This window comes from Lipotes vexillifer, unplaced genomic scaffold, assembly GCF_000442215.2.
Source record: "Lipotes vexillifer unplaced genomic scaffold, Lipotes_vexillifer_v1.1 scaffold1264, whole genome shotgun sequence".
Taxonomy (NCBI): Eukaryota; Metazoa; Chordata; class Mammalia; order Artiodactyla; family Lipotidae; genus Lipotes; species Lipotes vexillifer.
In genome coordinates this window covers 268137-280154 of record NW_006785778.1, presented here as the reverse complement: position 1 = coordinate 280154, position 12018 = coordinate 268137, and the positions used below count along the sequence as shown (strand labels likewise).

The window sequence follows — 12018 nt, the reverse complement described above, 5'->3', positions numbered from 1 at the left end:
GTAGGGAAATGTGCTAGTTCTCTTAAAACCTGGCTAACTCAATCTAATATAGTACAGCTAATAGGATCACTATCATCCATTGGTTCTTAATTTCAGTTGGAAGGCATGAGGAGAAGAATGGGTTATGTTTATTTGATTAGCATGTTATAAATAAATAGCTAGCTATTTTATTTCTTAAGAAAACAACAAACAACTCTCAAGCATTTCTCCTACTTTCGCTGGCCATTTGCTTTCCTCTTTACCTTTTATATGCACTCCCGATTCCAAATGACAAGCAAAAGGAAGAGGTGGGAAACACACCCAACAGGAATCCACAATCTGAATGAAAGTATTTTTCAAAGTAAGATATTAATAGCAGCAAAATAAGAGTGACAAAATGATATCTTTTAGGGCTTCAGTGAGCATGGCTGGTGATAAATAACTGCATTCAGAAGCCATTTGTAGTTTTCTCCAATTGGTAATGTTCTTCCAACTCTAAAAGTCAAAAATTCTGGCTTTCTAAATACATTCTGTATTTTAAAAGCCAGTTTTACTCCTAATCGAGAGTAGTTTTGAACCAGGCAGGAATTTACATAGTTAGAGTAATGATATCCCTTTTTATTACTTGTATTCCTTGCCTCCTTTCTATATCAAATGTTATTGTGAAATTATTATGTTTTAATAGGTTTGAGATTCAAGACACTCACATGGGAATACTTTTAAAGATTTCCATCTCATAATGAATTGGATATGCTTCAAATTCCTGAGAAGACTTACCATATTCCTGTAACATATAATATTCGATTAAACTTGAGGGACTATGAATTTTTTTTATCACTTTTCTTTATTGGAAGTGGGGTGATGGTGGTGGTAGCTGTGTTAGTATTAGGAGCCTGAGTTAGAAGACTTCTATTCTTTTCCAGAAACCAACAGGCTGTGGTGACCTCAGAAAATTGCAAAATGTTAATTTGTGGGAATTTGTCAGTCAATTCTCTTAAACCAGATCTAGGACATTTGCCAAAGCTGTTCAGTGGCCGTTGGTAGAGGTAGGTGTAGGGATGAATGTGGGAATGAAAGCAGGGAACCTACCCTTAAAAAAACTACAAGATAGTAAACTGTAATAAAGGAAAAGCCTGCCCATTCTCAAATAAAAGATTAAGTTAAAGAAATATTCAGCATTTGAAATGTGAAGCACACACAAAAGTGACATTCAAATGAGCAGTGTTTACAAAAATGCAAGTAAATGGCTCTGGTAGAGGCCCAACAAAATAAAACCTTATGGGAAAAAAATCCCCAATAATGCTGTATTGATTTTAAGTGAATTGAGTTGAACTTGGGTAATTGAATGTGTAGCAAATAAGTCACTTGACAAATAATATATTTACAATAGCCAAGATTTGGAAGCAGCCTAAGTGCCCATCAATAGATGAATGTATAAAGAAGATGTGATATATGTGCACATACAATGGAAGAGTACTCAGCCCTCAGCCATAAAAAAGAATGAAATCTTGTTACTTGTGACAACACAGATTGACCTAGAAGGTATTATGCTAATAAGTCAGAAAGAGGAAGAAAAATACTATATGGTTTCACTTATATGTGCAATCTAAAAACAAAACAAAACAAAACAGAACAAATGAACAAACATAACAAAACAGAGACAGAGTTATAGATACAGAGAACAAATGGGCCAGAGGGGTATGTGGTGGGGGAGGAAAAACATAGGTGAGGGAGCTTAAGACATACAAACTTCCAGTTGCAAAATAAATAAGTCATGGTTATGAAATGTACAGTGTGGGGAATACAGTCAATAACTATGTAATATCTTTGTATGGTGACATATTGTAACAAGACTTATTGTGGTGATCAGTTTGAAATGTATAGAAATATATATATTTCTAAAATGTAAAAAAAAAAAAGGCTAAAAGAAGGCACATTGATTTTCAATTTACTTCTTAGTCTAAATTTTGATAGATATTTCCTAATTATCCCTCTAAAAAACCTCAACACAAACTTGCACAAGGCTCTTAGACAGCCTCATCCACCAGAGGGCAGACAGCAGAAGCAAGAACTACAATCCTGTAGCCTGTGGAAGAAAAACCACTTTCACAGAAAGACAAGATAAAAAGGCAGAGGGCTACATACCAGATGAAGGCACAAGATAAAACCCCATAAAAACAGCTAAATAGAGTAGAGGTAGGCAACCTTCCAGAAAAACAATTCAGAATTATGATAGTGAAGATGATCCAGGACCTCAGAAAAACAATGGAGGCAAAGATTGAGTGGATCCAAGAAATGTTTAACAAAGACCTAGAAGAAATAAAGAACAAACAAACAGAGGTGAACAATACAATAACTGAAATGAAAAATACACTAGAAGTAATCAACAGCTGAATAATTGAAACAGAAGAACGGATAAGTGACCTGGAAGACAGAATGGTGGAATTCACTGCTGTGGAACAGAATAAAGAAAAAAGAATGAAATGAAATGAAGACAGCCTAAGAGACCTCTGGGACAACATTAAATGCAACAACATTCGCATTATAGGGGTCCCAGAAGCAGAAGAGAGAGAGAAAGGACCCAAGAAAATATTAGAACAGATTATAGTCGAAAACTTCCCTAACATGGGAAAGGAAATAGCCACCCAAATCCAGGAAGCGCAGAGAGTCCCATACAGGTAAAACCCAAGGAGAAACATGCGGAGACACATAGTAATCAAACTGGTAAAAATTAAAGACAAAGAAAACTTACTGAAAGCAGCAAGGGAAAAATGACAAATAACATACAAGGGAACTCCCATAAGGCTAACAGCTGATTTCTCAGCAGAAACTCTACAAGTCAGAAGGGAGTGACATGATGTATTTAAAGTGATGAAAGGGAAGGACCTACAACAAAGATTACTCTACCCAGCAAGGATCTCATTCATTTTCAATGGAGAAATCAGAAGCTTTACAGACAAGAAAAGCTAAGAGAATTCAGCACCACCAAACCAGCTCTACAACAAATGCTAAAGGAACTTCTCTAAGTGGGAAACACAAGAGAAGAAAAGGACCTACAAAAACAAACCCAAAACAATTAAGAAAATGGTCATAGGAACATACATATTGATAATTACCTTAAACATGAATGGATTAAATGCTCCAGCCAAAAGACACAGGCTCGCTGTATTGATATAAAAACAAGACCCATATATATGCTGTCTACAAGAGACCCACTTCAGACCTAGGGACACATACAGACTGAAAGTAAGGGGATGGAAAAAGATATTCCATGCAAATGGAAATCAAAAGAAAGCTGGAGTAGCAATACTCATATCAGATAAAATAGACTTTAAAGAATGTTACAAGAGACAAAGAAGGACACTACATAATGATCAAGGGATCAATCCAAGAAGAAGATATAACAATTATAAATATATACACACCCACCATAGGAGCACCTCAATACATAAGGCAACTGCTAACAGCCATAAAAGAGGAAATTGACAGTAACACAGTAGTAGTGAGGGACTTTTAAACCTCACTTACACCAATGGACAGATCATCCAGACAGAAAATTAATAAGGAAACACAAGCTTTAAATGACAAAATAGACCAGATAGATTTAATTGATATTTATAGGACATTCCATCTGAAAACAGCAGATTCTTCTCAAGTGTGCATGGGACATTCTACAGGATAGATCACATCTTAGGTCACAAATCAAACCTCAGTAAATTTAAGAAAATTGAAATCATATCAAACATCTTTTCTGACCACAATGCTATGATATTAGAAATTAATTAAAGGGGAAAAAAACGTAAAAAACACAAAAACATGGAGGATAAACAATACATTACTAAATAACCAAGAGATCACTGAAGAAATCAAAGAGGAAATTAAAAAATACCTAGAGACAAATGACAATGAAAACATGATGATCCAAAACCTATGGGACGCAGCAAAAGCAATTCTAAGAGGGAAGTTTATCACAATACAATCTTACCTCAAGAAACAACAAACATCTCAAATAACCAATCTAACCTTACACCTAAAGGATCTAGAGAAAGAAGAACAAACAAAACCCAAAGTTAGTAGAAGGAAAGAAATCATAAAGATCAGAGCAGAAATAAAAGAAATAGAAACAAAGAAAACAATAGCAAAGATCAATAAAACTAAAAGCTGGTTCTTTGAGAAGATAAACAAAATTGATAAACCACTAGCCACTCATCAAGAAAAGTAGGGAGAGAACTGAAATCAATAAAATTGAAATGAAAGAGGAGAAGTTACAACAGACACCGCAGAAATACAAAGCATCCTAAGAGACTACTACAAGTAACTATGCCAATAAAATGGACAACCTGGAAGAAATGGACAAATTCTTAGAAAGGTATAACCTTCCAAGACTGAACCAGGAAGAAATAGAAAATATGAACTGAACAATCACAAGTAATGAAATTGAAACTGTGATCAAAAATCTTCCAACAAACAAAAGTCCAGGACCAGAATTCTATCAAACATTTAGAGAAGAGCTAACACCCATGCTTCTCAAACTCTTCCAAAAAATTGCAGAGGAAGGAGCACTCCCAATCACATTCTATGAGGCCACCATCACCCTGATACCAAAACCAGGCAAAGATACTACAAAAAAAGAAAATTATAGACCAATATCACTGATGAATATAGATGCAAAAATCCTCAACAAAATACTATCAAACAGAATCCAACAGCACATTAAAAGCATCATACACCATGATCAAATGGGATTTATCCCAGGGATGCAAGGATTCTTTAGTATATGCAAATCAATCGATGTGATACACCATATTAACAAATTGAAGAAGAAAAAACATACAATCATCTCAATAGAGGCAGAAAAAGCTTTTGACAATATTCAACACCCATTTATGATAAAAACTCTCCAGAAAGTGGACATCCAGGGAACCTACCTCAACATAATAAAGGTCATATATGACAGATCCACAGCAAATGTCATTCTAAATGGTGAAAAACTAAAAGCATTTCCTCTAAGATCAGGAACAAGACAAGGATGTCCGCTCTCACCACTATTACTCAACATAGTTTTGGAAGTCCTAGCCACGGCAATCAGAGAAGAAAAAGAAATAAACTGAATACAAATTGGAAAAGAAGAAGTAAAACTGTCACTGCCTGCAGATGACATGATACTATACATAGAGAATCCTAAAGATGCCACCAGAAAACTAATAGAGCTAATCAATGAATTTGGCAATGTTGCAGGATACAAAATTAATGCACAGAAATCTCTTGCATTCCTATACACTAATGATGAAAAATCTGAACGAGAAATTAAGGAAACACTCCCATTTCCCACTGCAACCAAAAGAATAAAATACCTAGGAATAAACCTACCTAGGGAGACAAAAGACCTGTAGGCAGGAAACTATAAGACACTGATGAAAGAAATTAAAGATGATACAAACAGATGGAAAGATATACCATGTTCTTGGATTGGAGAATCAATATTGTGAAGATGACTATACTACCCAAAGCAATCTACAGATTCAATATAATCACTATCAAATTACCAATGGCATTTTTTACAGAACTATAACAAAAAATCTTAAAATTTGTATGGAGACACAAAAGACCCCGAATAGCCAAAGTGGTCTTGAGGGAAAAAAACGGAGCTGGAAGAATCAGACTCCCTGACTTCAGACTATACTACAAAGCTACAGTAATCAAGACAATATGGTACTGGCACAAAAACAGAAATACAGATCAATGGAACAGGATAGAAAGCCCAGAGATAAACCCACACACCCATGGTCAACTAATCTATGACAAAGGAGGGAAGGATATACAATGGAGAAAAGACAGTCTCTTCAATAAGTGGTGCTGGGAAAACTAGACAGCTACATGTAAAAGAATGAAATTCAAACACTCCCTAACACCATTCACAAAAATAAACTCAAAATTGATTAGAGACCTAAATGTAAGACTGGACACTATAAAACTCTTAGAGGAAAACATAGGAAGAACATTCTTTGACATAAATCACAGCAAGATCTTTTTTGATCCACTTCTTAGAGTAATGGAAATAAAAACAAAAATAAACAAATGGGACCTAATGAAACTTAAAAGCTTTTGCTCAGCAAAGGAAACTACAAACATGATGAAAAGACAACCCTCAGAATGGGAGAAAATATTTGCAAACAAATCAACGGATAAAGGATTAATCTCCAAAATATATAAACAGCTCATGTAGCTCAATATTAAAAAAACACACAACCCAATCCAAAAATGGGCAGAAGACCTAAATAGACATTTCTCCAAAGAAGACATACAGATGGCCAAGAAGCACAGGAAAAGTTGCTCAACATCATTAATTATTAGAGAAATGCAAATCAAAACTCCAATGAGGTATCACCTCACACCAGTTAGAATGGGCATCACCAGAAAATCTACAAACAACAGATGCTGGAGAGGGTGTGGAGAAAAGGGAACCCTTTTGCGCTGTTGGTGGGAATATAAATTGATACAGCCACTTTGGCGAACAGTATGGAGGTTCCTTAAAAAACTATAAATAAAATTACCATATGACCCAGCAATCTCACTACCGGGCATATACCAAGAGAAAACCATAATTCAAAAAGACACATGCACCCCAATGTTCATTGTAGCACTATTTACAATAGCCAGGACATGGAAGCAGCCTAAATGCCCATCAATAGACAAATGAATAAAGAAGATGTGGTACATATATACAATGGAATATTACACAGCCATAAAAAGGAACGAAATTAGTTTATCTGTGGAGACGTGGATAGATTTAGAGACTGTCATACAGAGTGAAGTAAGTCAGAAAGAGAAAAACAAATGTTGTATATTAACGCATATATGTGGAACCTAGAAAAATGGTACAGGTGAACTGGTTTGCAGGGCAGAAATTGAGATACAGATGTAGAGAACAAACTTATGAGCACCAAGGGGGGAAAGTGGCATAGTGGGGTGGTGGTGTGTTGAATTGGGAGATTGAGATTTACATATATACACTAATATGTATAAAATGGAAAACTAATAAGAACCTGCTGTATAAAAAAATAAATAAAATAAAATTCAAAGTAAAAAACTCAACATTTTAAGACCTATATTTTCACAAATATAGAGTATTATTAACCTTTTAATCTCTGCAACGTGATAGATGGATATGTCATCTCCTTCCTTCCTTCCTTCCCTCATCCTTTCTTCCTTCCACCCATTCATTTAACAGATATTCACTAAGCACCTGCTATTTGCCAGTCACTATAAGTAGGCACTTAGGATTAAGCACTTAACAAGATAGGGCAATAGCCAAGTGAAAGAAGACAACATTTTCAAGTCTGTAAGTGGAAATGAGCCTGGCGTATCTTAGGAATTAAAATAAGTAGAGTAGGAATGGATTAAAGAGATAGAAAAAGAGAGAGGATGAAAATGAACACTAGTACGCAGTCATGAAAGTCCTTGTTAAAGGTTTTGGGTTTTATTTCAAGTGCAATGGAAGCCAGTGGCGTGGCAGGGGGTGATTCAGCATATCTGTGAGCAGACTTTCTGTTTTTTGGAAAACTGTTCTGTCTGCCTACAGACTAAAACCTGATCAGAACATGCGGACCAGCAAGGAGACTATCACAGTGAATTAGTTAAACTATAGTGTTGATTTGAACCAGGGTGGTAGCAAAAGGAGTGGAGGGAACCAGGAAATCTCAAATGCTATTAGGAAGTAGCATCTTTCAAAGTTTGGTAACAAGTCGGAGGTGAACAAGAATTGAAGGAAATGTTGGATTGAAAGATAACTTCTAGGGATTTGGTTTGAACTACTAGGTGAATGATGCTTTTTATGAAGACAGAAAACATTGGAAATTGGGGAAAGAAAACTGACTTCATTAATTTGCAGTTCTATGAGTGTATGAGAAGTTGAACATTGTTTTTCATGTTTTATAACTTGGGATACAATATGCACTCAACAAATATGTGTTAAACATTTATTATTGAATAAATAATCTTTGCCCATTTTTCAACTGTGTAGATCTTCAAAGTATGGGCTCTAGAGTGAGAAAATCCTAGGTTTGATTCCCAGTTTCACCTTAATCCCATTACTTAATCTTTCTGAGGTCTAAATTCCTCATTTGAAAGGGGAGAAAAGAGTGAATAACAATACCTACAAGGAGTTGTTTATAGTATTAAAAGAGATATAACTATATAAAATGCTCTGTATATTTTAACTGTTAAACAAATTTTGCTTATTTTTATTACTACCAATAAATAAGAAATGAATTACCAGTACTACTAATAATTCACAGTCTGTGTTTAAGTATTAATGATATTAACTGTTTTCCTGTAAACATTTTGCAACTTTTTCCACTTGCTATTATAAATCAATTTGATTAAAGTATCTTTTATATTTATAAATCTTATGTAAAATCTATCTTTTTCTTAAAATTTCTTGTCTTTCATCATGCTAAGAAGAGCTTTCCTACTGTTATACAAATATTCTCTTGCATTTTCTTCTAACAGTTCTATTTTTACTCATATTATTAATATAATAGTATTTATTTCGTGTGTTTTTTCATATGCAGCAGAGAACTCAGTCCCCACCATACATGGTTAACTAGTCAACCTCCCCAATTAATGTATAATGAACTTTACCTACTATTTTAAATTGTGGTATATTAAATTCCCATATGTAACAATATATTCATTTAAGTAATAGAAGAAGACTATACAAAGGTAGTCACTACTACATTATTAATCGTAAGAAAAAACTGCAACTTCCTTAGTATTCATCAGTAAAGGACTGGTCAAATAAATTATGCTTTCCCCATATAATGCAATAAGTAGATCTAAATGTACTTACATGAGAAGTCCACAATATATTGTTAAGCATAAAATAAAACAAAAACAAAACATATACTGAAAATCAATATTTACAGTGTTGCCTTATTTTTATAAAAATGAAATAATAATTATAAATAAATACCTAAATATTTATGTATGTATCTGAAAAAGCTTGGAAGCATAGTCACCAAAATTTAAGCTAGGGAAAGTAATCCACGTGAGAGAGGATGGGATACGTATATGAGAATTTTTTTACAATTATACTTTTTACAATATATACGTCTACATTATTGGAATAGTTTTACAGATGGCATGTAGTATTTCTATAATCAGGAAATCAAGGGAAAAAATAAACTTTACCTGCAATGGCTTCATAGAGACCAGCTTTATACCCTAAGTACTCATATTCCTCAAATCTCTGAGGCCCCTCACACAGGGCTCTGCACTCCGTATCTTCATTGAAATATTCTCTTAAAGCTTGTTCAAAGTACTTGATAGCTAGTTCAAAGTCATCTGCCTCATAATGTTTAACTCCTTCACTGTAACTCTCCTGTAAAGAAACAGAGAAAAATTTTTTTCAAAGAGCACCCAAGGGGCACTTGAATGGCAAAATGCAGGCAGACTCTGGATCACTTAGGTAGGTGGGTGTGGGACTCTTGCGCTGTGGAAGATAAAGAAGGATCGCACTGGGAGATAAAGGGAAACTTCCCTGTCTTCAACTAATTGTAAATGAGAAGGGACTGACTGAGAAAGCCTACTGCTGTGGCATCAATCAATTTCATTTTCTTCCTGACCTCACTCAAGCCTATATTTTCTAACCCTTTTTATTTTATTTATTTATTTTTCTTTGCGGTACGCGGGCCTCTCACTGTTGTGGCCTCTCCCGTTGCGGAGCACAGGCTCCGGATACGCAGGCTCAGTGGCCATGGCTCACGGACCCAGCCGCTCCGCGGCATGTGGGGTCTTCCCGGACCGGGGCACAAACCCGTGTACCCGGCATCGGCAGGTGGACTCTCAACAAGTGCGCCACCAGGGAAGCCCCTTTTCTAACCCTTTTGAATATAGGTAGGGCCATGCAACAAAGTGCAGGAAGATGGATGTGGGTGGACGTGACACTCAATTCCAGGCCTGGTTCAAAATTTTGTGTGTGTGTGTGTGTGTGTGTATACTGCAATTTTATTTCAATTGCATAAACAAAGTTAGTGTGTAAGAAATTTAAATGAAAGAGTATGGTAAAATTATCAGAAAACCAAAAAATCTAAAAAGGAAGTACACCTAAAACATGAGAATTCAACATTCATTAATGTTTCATCTTCAGTTTTGATTGACACTTGATGCTTGCAAATTCTGAAACAAACTGAGATCATGATGACTATTTTGAATAGATTTCAGCACCAGCAAGACGATGTGTGCATTCAGTTGGTTTGCAGTTGACTTGTTATATATACTATGTATATATATATATATATATATATATATATATATAGTATATGTATACTATATATAGTATATGTACTATATAATGTATAGTACAGATTTGTCACAGATCAGATCACAGCGTTGAAGGGAAGAAGTACCTTCCTGTAATTAGAAAGGATCCCCTACACTGCGCTCAGCTTAAGACATCCAATGTACAAGAGCACGAAAACCATCATAATAATGTGGCTCCAGGGAACATAGTTCATGTTTTAAAAAAAAAAAAAAAAAAGGAAAAAAGACTTTCACCTAAAATTTTCCTCTCTTAGCCTTTTCTTCAATCCTCTTGGAGGCCACACATTGAGAATGGTGATGTATCCAACTGAAAAAGAAGCCCTTTCAACACACTGTGAATTTCAAGTAAGATTTCATTTAAAGGAATAATTATGTAGCTTAAAAAAATCAAAATTTGAAAAGTACAGGTACCGTGGAAAAAGCCAGTGGGCTAGTTGCTGGGAAACCATGGTGTGACCCTGAGCAATTCACATGGGCTTCAATTCCGGTGGGTAAAATTGAAGTGCTGGAGTGGGTGCTGAGGCTCAGAGAGGGTTACAGACATTTACGTCACATCTTACTTTGCACCATATCATACTGATTTTCTAAGTTAATTTTCTTTTTCTTTCAATTTTTCAACATTACAATACTGCATCTTGGGAACTCTGAAAGTGTAAAAATGATACTGTATTGGACGTTGGAAATCAATGTGGGATATCCATTCATAGGAATTTGCTTTGAGTCCATTGAAAGTTAGGAGCACTAAGTTCCTCATGGTTGGGACAGGGTCCCCAAAGCTCACCAGGTGTGGTTTGGCATCCCGATCTACCAGCTGGAGGTCTTCAACGCCCGCCATTGTTCTGTAATTCTTGATGTTCTGCTGCATTTCCATGTGCTCAGGGTTGGCCATGAAAAATGTGTGTGCTGCTTCCACTGCCTTTTCCAGCTGGTTAAGCTATGAAGAGAAAAAAAGAGGATCAAATGAAGGCAAATATTTCTAAACTGGGCTCAGTACCAGTCCAAGGTCTCACAGACAGAAAGTGTCAGGGCTGAGTTCTAGTTCACATTCACTCTACCCAGCCTCCACACTAAAGGGCAAGAGGTTAATAAACAGTGCTCCTAAAATGATATGTGGGTATTTTGGCATTGGTGAAAATGTGTAAATGTGCTTTGTTCCAAGTTTGTTTTCTTCTCCCTCTTTTCTAAGCCATCTGTGTTTTCTGGGAAATTGAATCTACATGCTTGTTTGTCTTATGATTGATCAAAATTAAAATCTGCCAATGCTGTGCCACCTCTAATTCACATTTTCAATATTTTTGTCTTTTATTTTCTCTTCTTTTCTTTTTGTTCCTTTTGCCTTTAATCCTGACAATGGAAGAATAAACTCTGACTTTCTGAAGGATGAGATCAGGGATACCTCCCACTCCTCCAAATCTGTTTTCAGGCTTTAGAATGTGAAGAACACAAGGTGAAAAGGAATAAATTTTTGCAATCCAGAAGAGATGCTAAATACAGCACACAAAATGTTATACCACATTCCTTTGATTGAGAAATTGATTCCAAACTTACAAGTTGGATTCTCATTAATATAAAAGGAAGGATTTTTAATAAACTACAAAGACACTATAAATCTCCTCTTAAACCACTTGATAAGCTGCTCTCCATGTAACGTGCAATGATGCATTTTTTGGTAACAAAATGTAATTAAATTTACTTGATTTAATACATTTTGCCCTA

At 35.4% G+C, this 12018-nt stretch overlaps 1 protein-coding gene across 1 annotated transcript in view; it reads right to left on the bottom strand.

The window, feature by feature from the left end:
* P3H2 (prolyl 3-hydroxylase 2) overlaps window positions 1-12018 on the bottom strand; it is a 161662-nt gene that overhangs the window by 30558 nt on the left and 119086 nt on the right. The window contains exons 2-3 of the mRNA XM_007458067.1: window positions 11084-11236; window positions 9172-9361 (exon numbers count right to left, since the gene is read on the bottom strand). Coding sequence (XP_007458129.1) covers window positions 9172-9361; window positions 11084-11236 — 343 coding nt within the window. The remainder of the gene's footprint in view (window positions 1-9171; window positions 9362-11083; window positions 11237-12018) is intronic.